The 12,718-nt window shown below is 40.7% G+C and overlaps 1 protein-coding gene across 2 annotated transcripts in view; it reads right to left on the bottom strand.

Annotated features, from left to right (window-relative positions):
* The window catches only part of ctnnal1 (catenin (cadherin-associated protein), alpha-like 1), a 56,264-nt gene that overhangs the window by 15,019 nt on the left and 28,527 nt on the right, over positions 1-12,718 (bottom strand). For both annotated transcript variants that reach the window (XM_065470986.1, XM_065470987.1), the window contains exons 2-5: positions 10,052-10,241; positions 4,186-4,373; positions 1,731-1,850; positions 256-345 (exon numbers count right to left, since the gene is read on the bottom strand). In XM_065470986.1, coding sequence (XP_065327058.1) covers positions 256-345; positions 1,731-1,850; positions 4,186-4,373; positions 10,052-10,241 — 588 coding nt within the window. The remainder of the gene's footprint in view (positions 1-255; positions 346-1,730; positions 1,851-4,185; positions 4,374-10,051; positions 10,242-12,718) is intronic.

Here is a 12,718-nt window from a genome sequence, read left to right as displayed (position 1 = left end):
GGTAGGGATAAGATGTGAAATGTCAAACCTACAAGCCTGTCGTGCTCTTCTGAACTTCTGTCATTTTTCATGTTTTTCAACCACAGATAGTATTTTTCTTTTATGATGATGTGACTTTGGCTTTATTATTAACACTAACCAAAGTGGGCCAAAAATCTTGAGTCTTAAGAAACCCGAGAAGGTTTTAAATCTTTAAGGCGAACAGAATTTATAAACCTTGCCTCGAGGCCCAGTGTTGGTGGGCCAGCAGTTTACCTTGGAGGCTGTGAGGAGCATCATGGTGCACTTCTCCAGCACTGCTCTAGCTGCTGCCATCCGGGCTTTCTTCTTCTCATCCTTCAAGTCCTGCAGCGCAAACGCACACACACACCAGATGGCTTTGGGTGGCTTTACTTAAGTTACGGTGTCTTAGAACTCTCAGGGTGAGCAAGGGACATGAAGCATCAAAGCTATTCAACAAATCTTTCATGCTGTATGAAGGGACGCCCAAGCGAAACACAGATCCGTTTCCAAGTTATACGCATGAAACTTAATAGGTGAGCTGTCATCTATCAAAAAGAGATGCTACCGGAATAGAAAAGAACATACACTGTGCATGACCTGCCGCATCTTCTTTGTGTACTCCGCTCAGAAATAGGCAGCTTGAATTATGTAGATACTGGATTTGGAAAAGGCAGCTGAATCAACTCCTTTCTGGGCACTTCGCCATAGATTACAAAGACGGTGTGATTATCTGTCATTATTTTTGCCTCTGTGCTCGCCTGGCCTCAATAGATGAAGATGGTAGATTTTCTAAAGCAATGTGTGCGCGTGTGAGTGTTTGAGCTGGAGTTGACACTCACTCTCTCACACACACACACACACAAAACAGGGTGGCAAATGAGGGGAGAGAGCATTAGCAGGAACGAGGAGCGTTGGAGAGAGACGTGACGTGTGTGTCAAAACATGAGACCTGATGAAATTCAGAAAGAGGGATGGTCGATCCTCCCCTCCCTGTAGAGATATCGCAGCCGTTGCACTTTGCATCAACTTCTGCAGGCAAAGCGCTTTAGCTGCAGAGGCTGGATGTATGGATCAAAATAGGATTAGCAGTCTCTGACAGTACAAAGTTAGCTGCCTGAAGTTGGACTGTTTTTGAAGCTTTGAGCAAAAGTTTTGTCTTGCAAATGTGGATAGCTGATAAATTGCAAAGAGAAAGGACTGCTGAAAGCACAGCACGGAATCGTGTTGCAAACTGTATTTGAGAGATGTGAGTCATAACTGACCTGTGCATTTCTTTTATGGATTGAGACATTGGTTGGGAGAATAAATAGACACAGAAAGAGATGAAGAAACTTGACGGAAACAAAAGAAACCAGAGGAAGCCTTGTTACTCTGTAATTGTTTGATTTGCTGGGGAGTGTAAATATTTGACGCGTGTGTTATTGATTTGTTCTGAGTTTGCCGGCACAGTCACAGCGTAGGTACATGAGGTTTTAAAGTGCAATTTCATCGCCTGCTTTCACATTCAGAAAATCATGTTTACGAAATCAGCGTTTGCTAGATTAGGCCGATATGAATAAACAAACATGTTTTTCAGTGTTGCAGAATTGAAAAGACTTCATGCTCATAAAGAGATACAAATTTGCAAGCGTTTTCATTTAACGAGGGATTTTTTTTTAAGCAAACTGAGGATTTTTATCCTCTTCAAGCAAAAATAACCAGATTGTGTTTCTTAAGATGCCACTCACATTCTGTCTGTCTCCCGTCAGGTGAGCAAACTCCACCATCTCGTTGCCAAACTGGCTGAAAATCTGAACAAATTCCTGGAAGGTGCTGACTCTTTCCAGATGATCGAGCGTTACCAGAACCTGAAAGCAGGAAGAACATCAGAGTAGCACTGGAAATGGCCACATAGTTTGGTATCATAGGCAGTATAAAACCTGGGCGTTGCTTTTGGGTTAGAAAAATGAAGCCACTGTGGAAGTGCTTTAAACCTGGATTCTACCTGAAGGCCACCGAATGGTGACAGGTTTTACAAACACATGTCACACTCTGAATGCGTGACAATCATGGGTGACAGATTAGGATCAAGTAAATAAGGACTCGGTCAAAAGGCCTAAGGGCAGGTCTGCAACCATTTGGCAACCACCAGTTGTGAGCAGTGTTTATTATGTCAAGCAATAATTTTCTTTTTATGACAAAAACAAGACGATCACTTAATAAAAACAAATGCACGAGGTCAGACGCCATGTTGAAGTGTCCTGACACTTTCATCAATGAATAAAAACAAGATGAAAATGTTCTGAAAAGACAATTTCCAATCAGAACTAAGTTTGGATTGAAGGTGATCTAATCTGATGTAATCCCCTTTGTGCAGTTAGGTCAGACGCACACAATTAATCTGCTGTTGACAAACAGGGTGCGAAGGAGCCAAGCTCCTTGTTTGTCATCCACCATGTGGAGCAACTCTCACGGTAAAAACACAATACTAAAAATAAATAGAATTTGGAGGCTTAAATTATGACTAAACCTAAATGTAATTTTAGTCAAAAGACTAAAGCTAAAGCAAAACCAAAAACAGCTGTCAAAATTAACACCAGTTGTGAAGGAAAAACAAATATTCCCTGAATAGTTGCTGAATGGTTGCTGAGGTAGTCGTGTGGAAAATGATTGCCAAAGTTGCAGTCATGCAGGTTGGCTAGGACCTGCATGTAAGGAAAAATAAGTAGTCCCCAGCCAGTTAGCAGATAACTTTGGTTGCTAGCATATTGATGTGGAAGAAATGGACTTCTCTACAAACACTGTCCAGCTACCCTCTGAGCTGCAGTGAAACTTCAGTCAACATGTTTAAAAAACATGTTTAAAAAAGTTAAAAAACTTTTATTTTTGAGGATGAAACTTCTCCATTTCCGATGCGTGTCCCACTCGCAGACAAACACGAAAAACTACAGGAAACCACGGCAATCTGGTAGCAACCAAAGCAGTCACTAGGATGTCTTTGGTGTAGCACTTTCTTTGCAACCAATTTCATCTAGCAATAGCCACAAACCTTCAGGATCCACTGCCAGCAATGCCAACAATTACCAGTTGGGGAATAAAAACGTTTCCCATAACAACTGGTGGTAACATATGCAATGGCCAACAATCGAGCAATGAGTGCAAGACATCATACAAGAAACCTGAATTGAAGTTTGAGGGAAAAAATGCCTTGACATGACCTCTGTTAACAAGTTCCTCATGGCTTTGTGGACCCAGTCACTCATTTTGGGTCATATTGAACAAAAAATTAAGTCTATTTTCAAATCTTAGTCAGTGGATACCGGAAGATTATCCATGGTAAGCTCTGGCTATTGACAAGTGATAACCAGTTAGCCAATGAGCAAGCTATTTCACACTTCTTGCCGCAGTCGGGTTTTTGAAACTAAATTGGCAACATTTAAAATGATCTCTGTGCTTCAGAAAACGGTAAAAAAAAAAAAAATTCATGGCAGCGACATTCATCTTTTATACTGTCTATGTTGATGAGAATATTAGTAGGGAGACTAAAAACATCATCTGCCATACTAGAGTAAATATACACTTTTTTTTTTTTTTTTTATTTCTGTCAACCCCACCCTGCCATTTGTTGCATTGACAGTTCAATGTGATAGAAGTGTATTAGCAGTATCTTTTTTAAATTGATTTGCATTACATTTATGCTAGCCAATGAGGCCATGCTAGCATACCGAGCATAAGCAGCTTTTATCCATGCCACATAAAGAGGAGGAAGAGGTATAATTGCGTTTGCCAATAATGGAGAGCAGGGGGCTGTCGACTGTCTGTCGAAACGAGGCTAACCAGTCATGATTAGGGCCCGTTTCCATTCTTGACTCAGTCTACAGAGCTACATCTGTATCACATTGTCTGGCTAAGAGCATAGCCAGGTACGACAGAGAGAGAGACAGTCTCTGGTTCTGCGTTTTTATGTGGTTGCTAAATGTGCTGTTTCCCTTCAATTACCTCCAGAGTACTTCTTCAGAGAGCCAGTGCTTATCTGTTAGGACATAAAGGACTCAGGATGGAGTTTGCTAGTGTGTGCGCGTGCTTGTGCGCACGTGCATGTGTGTGTATTTCTGTGTGGACCAAAACGTGTAGAAGATAAACAAAGCAAGCGAACCCATTCATGTGGTTATATGGCTATGGCTCACGTCCGTTATGACTCACCTTGTTGCGTGATGTGATTATCTGTTTGATGACGATGCGGTCGGCCAGGACCAGGACTTTGGTGACAGAAGAGAGGAGCAATCGAGCAGCCTTCACCATCGCTGTCCTATCACTGAACACTGTGACACGTCCATCCAACTGGGACGGCAAGGCCGAGCCAACATCTGTCAGCTGGGCTATGGCATCACCTGTAAGGGACAGCGTGGGTCATCAATCCACAATGGTAGAACTTTAAACCATCTGAGATGATACACTGTTTGACATTTCTTCACCTGCAGATAAAGATGAATGCTATATTAACGGTTATGAGTGTTCCTTTTTATTCTCATCCAAAAAAAGCCTAATTGTATGTTAAAATAAAAGGGAAATTTTACTAAACTTAATCTCTGAGATCAAACACAGCTTCACACATGAAAATTAAATATAGTTTGTTTTTTTGACATCAGTTCTTTATAAGCTTGTGTATATTTTAATTATACCAACAGAGGTTTTTTTGCCATCCACCATCTGTTTTACAGGGTTTTGTTTTTTTTCTACACCTCGCCAAATACGTGAGCTGGAAACAAAAAGAAAACAGGTTATTTTGAAATGATCTATTGGCCGAGAAGCAGGGGAAAAAAAAAAAAGAAAAAAAAAAAGTTGTGCTCGGTACAAGTCTGCTTTTTAAATGCTTTTAATGTGTTTATGTTATGTAAGAAGTCCAGTTCTAGTTGGGCTATATCCAGCAGGGACATTTTTTGGACTTTTTAACTCTGTTTATAAAAACTGACAATCAGATTAGGCAGTGAAAGGTCAAGTCACACGGCCCAAAAGCTCACTTTGAAGAGGCCATGGAAACTTGGTTGGCCCTGAACACTTTCTGACTTGGTGTCAGGCTATCCAAAAAGGATCTTATCCTATTTGTGGAGTCAGGCGCAGAACATGCTGCAGGGTTTACATATCCCATCTGGCCTGGAAGTACTCAGAAGGATTTGCAGGATGTGGCAGGAAGAAACACCTCTAGGGCTATTTTTCTGTTGCCTTCTGTCACTGAGATCTGGACCCAGATAGGAGGAAGAAATTGGACGGATGGACAGTCAATTGATCATGGCCTGTTAGTTATGACACTGTGTCATGTTCCTCCAGTGTGTCACTCTTCACCTCTGGCAGTAAAGTCTTGGACAGACTGGAACTTAGCACATTAGCATGTCTGCTATTACAACCCAGGCCCCAACTTACTGGTATGCTTCCAATGTGACTTGTTTTAAGAGTTTAAAAAAAAGTAGTTAGTTCAGATAATACTAATACATAATGCTCCAAACCCCCCACCCCACCCCCCAACCAAAAAATAATAATTGCTCATGTCACTAATAAATGAAGGAAACAACTGAGAAACTGACTTTATTCCAGCCTATGGTTCAGTAAGTGTTATTATCTTTATAGTCCACATACAACGGACCTGATGTTGTACCCAACTTTATTACAGTTGCACAATGGTGTGTGCAATCTACTTAAAAGATTGCCGACATCACACACTCTGTCGGCTCCTTTAGATGATCAGACAACTATTTAGACAGATATGGCTAACAACACAAAAAGGACTCACAGCAGTGTTTCTCTCCGGCTGGGCGGTTGGTCTGTGATTATGAGAAAGCTGCGAGCAGCTATACCAGAGGTCAAGCAATCAGCCAGTTCCGAATGGGCACACTTTGGAACAGACTCTGCACTAGAACTACCCCCAAAAGGGAAGAATGTAGAGTTATACAGAGCAGTCTGAAAACCCATTACCAAAATATCCTCTATCAAGAGGAAAATGTACAGAGTTAAGAAATCCCAGCAAGAGTTCAGAGTTCAGAAAGGAAAGGGAAGGGGATAGGTCGCTAGCAAGTGCTGCAGCTTAGCTGTCCATTATGTTTGGCTGGTCCTTTAAAAGAAGCTGCAGTGAGGAACTGATTGCATCCGACAGGCTGCTTTTCAGTGCCAGCTCTGCTAACCAGTTAAAACATTTGAGGCCCGCCTCACAAAGAATGCTGCACAACCCCCCCGTGACCACGACCAGGGTAGATAACAGAGGCCTGATCCAACTCTCGCCTCTCCATTAGCAGAATATAAATTGTGCCCGGCACAGATTTTCATAATCTTGAGTTGAAATCAAACCTATCCTACTGAGCCTTTCCGTGTCAAATCTATCTGTTCATGTACAAAGCAGTTTTGCCCTACATAAAAAGTTGTGTGCTGTGTGAATGAATTCTGCTTTTGTTTCCTGAATGATCGACTCATTATTGATAAGTGAAAACCAGACGGTGTAGTCTGTTGTATGTTGGTATATTGCCTGACTCTATGGATGGCAATGGATCAGGCACATTACACTTAGAATCTTGTATAATCCCACTTTCAACTACATAACAACTTTCAAAATTAATATGTACCCCACCAGCTCAGTTGTACTGTGTCTAGTGCAGGCTAGTGCAAGTGATAACAACTATCTAAACTAAGGGTTGTGAGAACATTTGGAATCTGACATCTGACAGGAAGCCAGAGCGTGTATAGGTGCCAACATTGCTGTGTGTCATTCATATATCATATGCTACTTAGATAAAACATTTTGATTGTTTACTTTACGCAAACTCATTCTCATCCTGATCCCAGCTACCCTTCTTTGACATCTTGGGAAGAAAGGGAAAGGCAGAAATCACGGAAATGTGAGAATGACACTAAGAAACTGAGTGAAACTGACAGAGACAGAGATCCAGCACAGATTGCCTTCACTGACCTGCCTCATTGGATCCCTGCGACGCGCCGATGATGGGTAGCATCTAATTAAACTAGTGCTTTCAGCCTGCTTTTATTTCATTCATTACAGCGCACACAAGGCTGAAGCCTGCCTGATTAAACTCTCCCTGCGGCTAGGTATTAGAGAAATGTCAATCCTTCACTAACTAGCCCTTCTTTCTCCCAGAGACTTTAACAAAATCTAAGAGAAAAGACCTTTTTTATCATCCCTCAAGATGCCTCCATTATTTTATTTTTTTTAAATAGTCAGAGACTAGGAAAAATAAAGGGGGGTGAAAAAGTTTTTTTAATCAGGGAACAATTGTACAGACTGTCAGTATAAGTATGAGGGAAAACTGTGAAAACACCTCCCTGAGAGGAAAGCAAGAACTGGAATAAATTAGTCACAGTGGGCAAGCAACACACACGCACACACAGGTGCACACATACACTTTACTTGGTTTTACCTCAGCGCACGCAGCTTCACAAACACACACACACACACTTTCTCATCAGTCTATTCTCCTCCTCCCACCAGCGCTCTCTTTGTTTGAGTTTTAGCCGTCTTTACAAATCAGCACTGTGAGAGGATTAAAGCTACACAAGCTGGTTCCCACAACATAAACCTATTATCACGGTGTTGAGGCTAAATTCTTATCCGCTGCGATATTGTTTCCGGTTTGCTCTGTAGAAGGCTAAATGAGGTCCTTGTTTTGTCTGATAAGATTGCAAGAGTTGGCAGAGATGAAGAAAAGTTACACTTGCAAGTGATAACAACTATCTAAACTAAGGGTTGTGAGAACATTTGGACTGACAGTGTATATTTTTAGACAGGATCTTAAAAAGGCAATACAAAGGGAAGTGCTAAAAACAGTGGGAAAAGCAAATCTCTCACAAAAACATCACCTTATCTTTTCCATCTTCAGTTAGAGCTAACAGTTCGCTCTTTCTTGTCTTTTAACACTGGTGGCTACTTTTTTGACCTCTCCAAAGACTCCTAGCATCTCTTTGTAGTTTTCAGGGAGCAACAAGAAGACCCCAGGTACAGGCTTCAGTGTCAACAGATATGTTATGCATTTCTAGCTTAGTCATAAAGAAATAAATAAAAAGACAGTAGCCTTGCAATGAGCAGGAAGAAAAAAATAAATAAATGAAAATGAGACTGGTAACCTGTCCAGGGTGTACCTTGCCTTTTGCCCTATGATAGCTGGGATAGCCCCCGACGCTGATAAGCATAAGCGGAAGAGAATGGATGGATGGGAAAAAAATGAGGGGTTTCCTGGTGGGTGGTAACCTGTCTTCAAACAACTGTCTGTCAGACAGACTGGTGAAGGTTTACAAACAAATGCCATTTAATTGCCAACACGTTGCAATCAGTCTGAGCTGAGGAGCATGACTCGTCTGCAACCCGTCTCCTTACAACGGGAGACTCATATCAACTCTTTCTTGGTATATTCCTACATAAAACAATAGTTGCAGATTGCGTAAGTCAGCAACTATGTCACTATTTCTGGAGGAATTTCTGTTTCAGATGTATGAGAATCAGACTGGACTCTGAATGTAAGTAATTAATGTGAATTTCTGTGTATGTAGACAGCAACAGATTTTCAAAAGATGGTACCAGATTTACAGTTTGTGCTGATTTATCACAGTAAACTGCTGTATTATGGAAAACAGATTGCATGTAACACAACCCAAACTGATACCAGACTGATAACAGACTAGCTGCGTCTGGCTGCGAGTGGTCGCAAAGTTCGATCCTCTTTTCAAAGCCAATACTTTAAAAGGCAAAGAGATTACAAGCTGGGGCGCGTACAAAATGTTGACCATGTGCTATAGTCTCCAACCAGCATCTCAATAATGAGATGGAGGTTAAAGCAGGTTTAAATAGCATCATATGAAATTTGCCGAAAACATCCAAACAAATCTGCTCCGATCTGTTCAGGGTTATGAAGAAATGGTTTGCACTGCATCCCAGGAGAGAGGGCAACTATTAAATGCTCAACTCAACTCCAGGACCTCATGAGCATGTTTTAGAACTTGGGCTGAAACCCTGAAATGTTCAGCATGATGACTTTATCAGGAAAAATCCCATTAGGGTATCCAATATTATATAATCTGTAGTATTGCTACTACTACTAATACCACTAATCTTAATATAATGATTGTAGTGTATGTTTGTATGTCTGTGCCTTAACTCCTCCAAGACACATTCATTATTATGGATGAAACATTCTATGTAAACTTCCAAGGACACCAGGATTATCCACATCGATATAGCTTTTGGGAAGAATATTTACAGAACACTTAGATCTTTACAAATGTAGAGATGTTAGTAGAGAGAATCTCTCTTTAGAGATGCAGCCGTGGAGAGAAATCAACATAGAAAAGGTCAATTAATATAAATGGATGGGAAAATATGACTGGTTCTTCAAACAGGTTACAAATATGTATCTGCATAACAAAGAAACTATCAATTTCTGTTTGAGGTGCGGAATATTAGGGAAACTACAACCCTTTTAATCTCACCAACAGCCTGCTGCATAAAGTCTCCTATTGCCTTCTATCAGAATCCATTATGCAGTGCTTCCCAAGCCCACATAGACACATTAATTCCCTCACTCTACACAGCACCCTTGGGTGCAGCAGCACTTTTTCATATTTTACTTCCAACCTAATAACAGCAATGTGTTTAGAGCACTCTGGAGGTCCTCTGGTGTAATACTGTTTGACAGCCAGGCTGTTCAGACTAATCGAAATTTGATAAAATTTGATAAGACTGAAGCCTGAAGGTGATGCTCGATGCTTTATGAAACTGTCGTTGGTTGTCTTAACAAAACACTGATGAGAAGCCTGCAGCTTATTGGATAACCAGGTCAATACACCCTCAGTGGATAAAACAGAGCATCATAAAGAAATGACCAAGTTTACTACAGGATCCATCATGAAGAAGCCTTTAGGATTAAAAAACAAACAAACAAACACTTACTTTATACATCAAACACATAAAAAGGAGTGAAAGCTAGAAAACAAACACTCCACTATGTGTTACGTTTATGTGCGCCAGTTCAGTAAAAATGTCAAGTAAAAACGAGGCCCAACCAAAGATGCTCACCTGCTCTGCGAGCTTCGAAGCAGGCTTGACCCATCTCATCCTTCAGCTCCTGGTTCTCTGCGGCGATGGCCTCCCCGACTGCTACAAAACGCCCCACTGCTACACTCACCGCCTGGCCCACCCTGTGTATAGCTGCCAGGGTGCGCTCTGACTTCTTTGGCTTGTCTTTGTGGTTGATCAGAGTGGTGATCTGCAGGAATGTGTGGAGAAAGGAAAAACAGGAAAGCAGGACAGCCTTGTTAGAAAACAGATTCGGCTGTAATTCTCGTGCTTTTGTTTAAAAACAGAGAGAAGGAGGTAAATCTTTGAGGAACGGGCCACCTGACAACTCAATATCAGGATGGATCTCACAGTTTTTGAGGCTGTAATATAGTATATCCTATAGCATACACCATCTTCTATAAACAATATATAGCATCTGCCATATGTGTCTGTGGGACACGCACCCAGTACAATAGAAGACCAGTTACAAACACCAGTTTGCTCATGTTTACACACATCTTCTGTGACCTATACACAGAAACGCGTGCACAGAGACAAGTCAGGTGGGCCCTTTAGTGGTAATTGAGAATATTAATAATAAATGAGCTGGGCCAATTATCATCCATTATTTATTGATCGCTTCTATTCTCTCCAGTTGTTACTATCATCATCACTTTGAGTATGTGGCTACGAATGAGGGGCACGTGTGTGTGCCAAACCATTTGGGTCAGGAAATGGCGGGTGGTGATTTTAATTGGTCTATGGCTGTAGGTGGTCCAAGTAGGGGGAGGGTGGGGGCTTTTGTGGTAAAGTCTTTGAGGGGCTGCAGAACCTATGCTGGCTCTGCTGAGTTCAGATGGCTGAACAAACAGCATCCTGACACAGGAATGTTACGCAGCAGGTTGTGGATTTTCCTCTGCCAAAAGATTCTGAATGAGACCCTTTGAAATGTGACCTGATCGATTTGAACGACTGTAACACATTTAAATATCAGATGTCTTGAAAAGCTGCTTCTTTTAATAATAAAAAAAAAAAAAAAAAACAACATAAAAAAACCCCCACAAGTGTGTCATCAGGCAAATTGTTACTTTCTTACTCTTACATTTGTAATGTAAGGTGTGAAATGCATTCAGCGTGACTATCAACGACCAGCGCCTTCTCATTCTGTGCAGGATTCTTTAATGTTTGTTCAGATTTTCCAACATTCAGTTCATCTTTTTTTTTTTTTTTGTGTACATTGCAAATCATTTTAAAATATGTTTCATGCAGCTTTTTCTGCACAAAACACATATCTAGAACGTAGATAACCTAAACCATTGAAAAAATACTTATGTACTTCACACATTTACAAATATTTATCTGCATGACAAAGAAACTATACATTTCTGTGTAAGACTTATACAGAAAAACTCAGCCTTACTGTAAAATCTAAGTATCTGTGTAGATTAAACTGTGCTTTGGCAGTCCATTTCAATGGAGTGGGACAATGGAGCCCTTTCTCTTGAAGAGACGCTCCTTTGAAACATTGCGTGGAACATTTTGTCATGTAACTTGTAATTTATTTTGCTGTCTTATTTTAAGATTTTATTGGTGTTCACTTCGGTGCAACCTATTCTTCTTTTTCAATGTGCTGATTCACCCAATGCCAATTTAGATTTGATTAACTTCAGCACCAGGAAGATAAAACAAAGAATTCAACAGCAAAATTGCCTGTAAAGACAATTTTAATGTTTTATTTTAGTTTGTGCACACTGTACACAACCTCTCATCATTTCCTTACAACAAAAAATAGGACAAGGATGCATGTGTGTGTCCTTTTTTTCCCTTTGAGTGCTGTTTACTGTTCAGCGATTTGTGTTACTTTGACCCTTTTGCACTCCAACACATTTGGGGGTTATCCTTTCATTTTAGTGTCCTCTGTGGGTTACACAAAGGTAGAATGCCAAGGTAGAACGTGTCTGGTATTTCATTCAGACTTAGTGTTTCTCAGACCCTCATGATGACTTGGATGTCTTTTGTTTGCTCATAGAAAATACTAAAAATATATTTTACTTGAAGACAGAGTACCTTGATAATAATTATCACGATTACATTTCCACCACATAATCTTAAGCAAGGATTTTCTTCTACCTGCCCCACCACAGGGTGGGCAGTCAGCAGCTTGAAGCACTCCTTTGTAAACCTACAACCAGCTTTATGAGCCAAACAGCACATCCAACAAGGCCACAAAGTTGAGTAGTTAGTTTAAGCACCACAATATACAAGCAAAGCACACATCACCTGAATTTATTCAACAGAGCTATACTGGAAGGTATAAAAGGTGGTTTCTTGTCCCTCGATTGTAATGATAATAACTTCTATCAACAGAAAGAGTTGATGACATAAATTTGCAGTTCTGACAATGTCAAAAATTTATACGTAAACATTCACCAGCCACTTAATTAGCTACACTGGCTCATTAATGCAAATCTAATCAGCCAATCTCAAGGCAGCAACTTGTATTTAGGCAGGTAAGAAAGCAACACTGACTCAAATAACTACTCATTACAACCAAGGCAGAGGATCTCTGAATGTACAGCATGTCAAACTTTGAAGCAGATGGGCTACAGCAGCTGGAAATTGAGACTACAATTCACACAGCCCAAAACTGGATATTAGAGGATTGAAAAAATGTTGTCTAGTCTG

Source organism: Pelmatolapia mariae, linkage group LG22 (assembly GCF_036321145.2).
Source record: "Pelmatolapia mariae isolate MD_Pm_ZW linkage group LG22, Pm_UMD_F_2, whole genome shotgun sequence".
Taxonomy (NCBI): Eukaryota; Metazoa; Chordata; class Actinopteri; order Cichliformes; family Cichlidae; genus Pelmatolapia; species Pelmatolapia mariae.
Note: the sequence above shows the minus strand (reverse complement) of the source record. Positions and strands in the feature narration are given on the sequence as shown.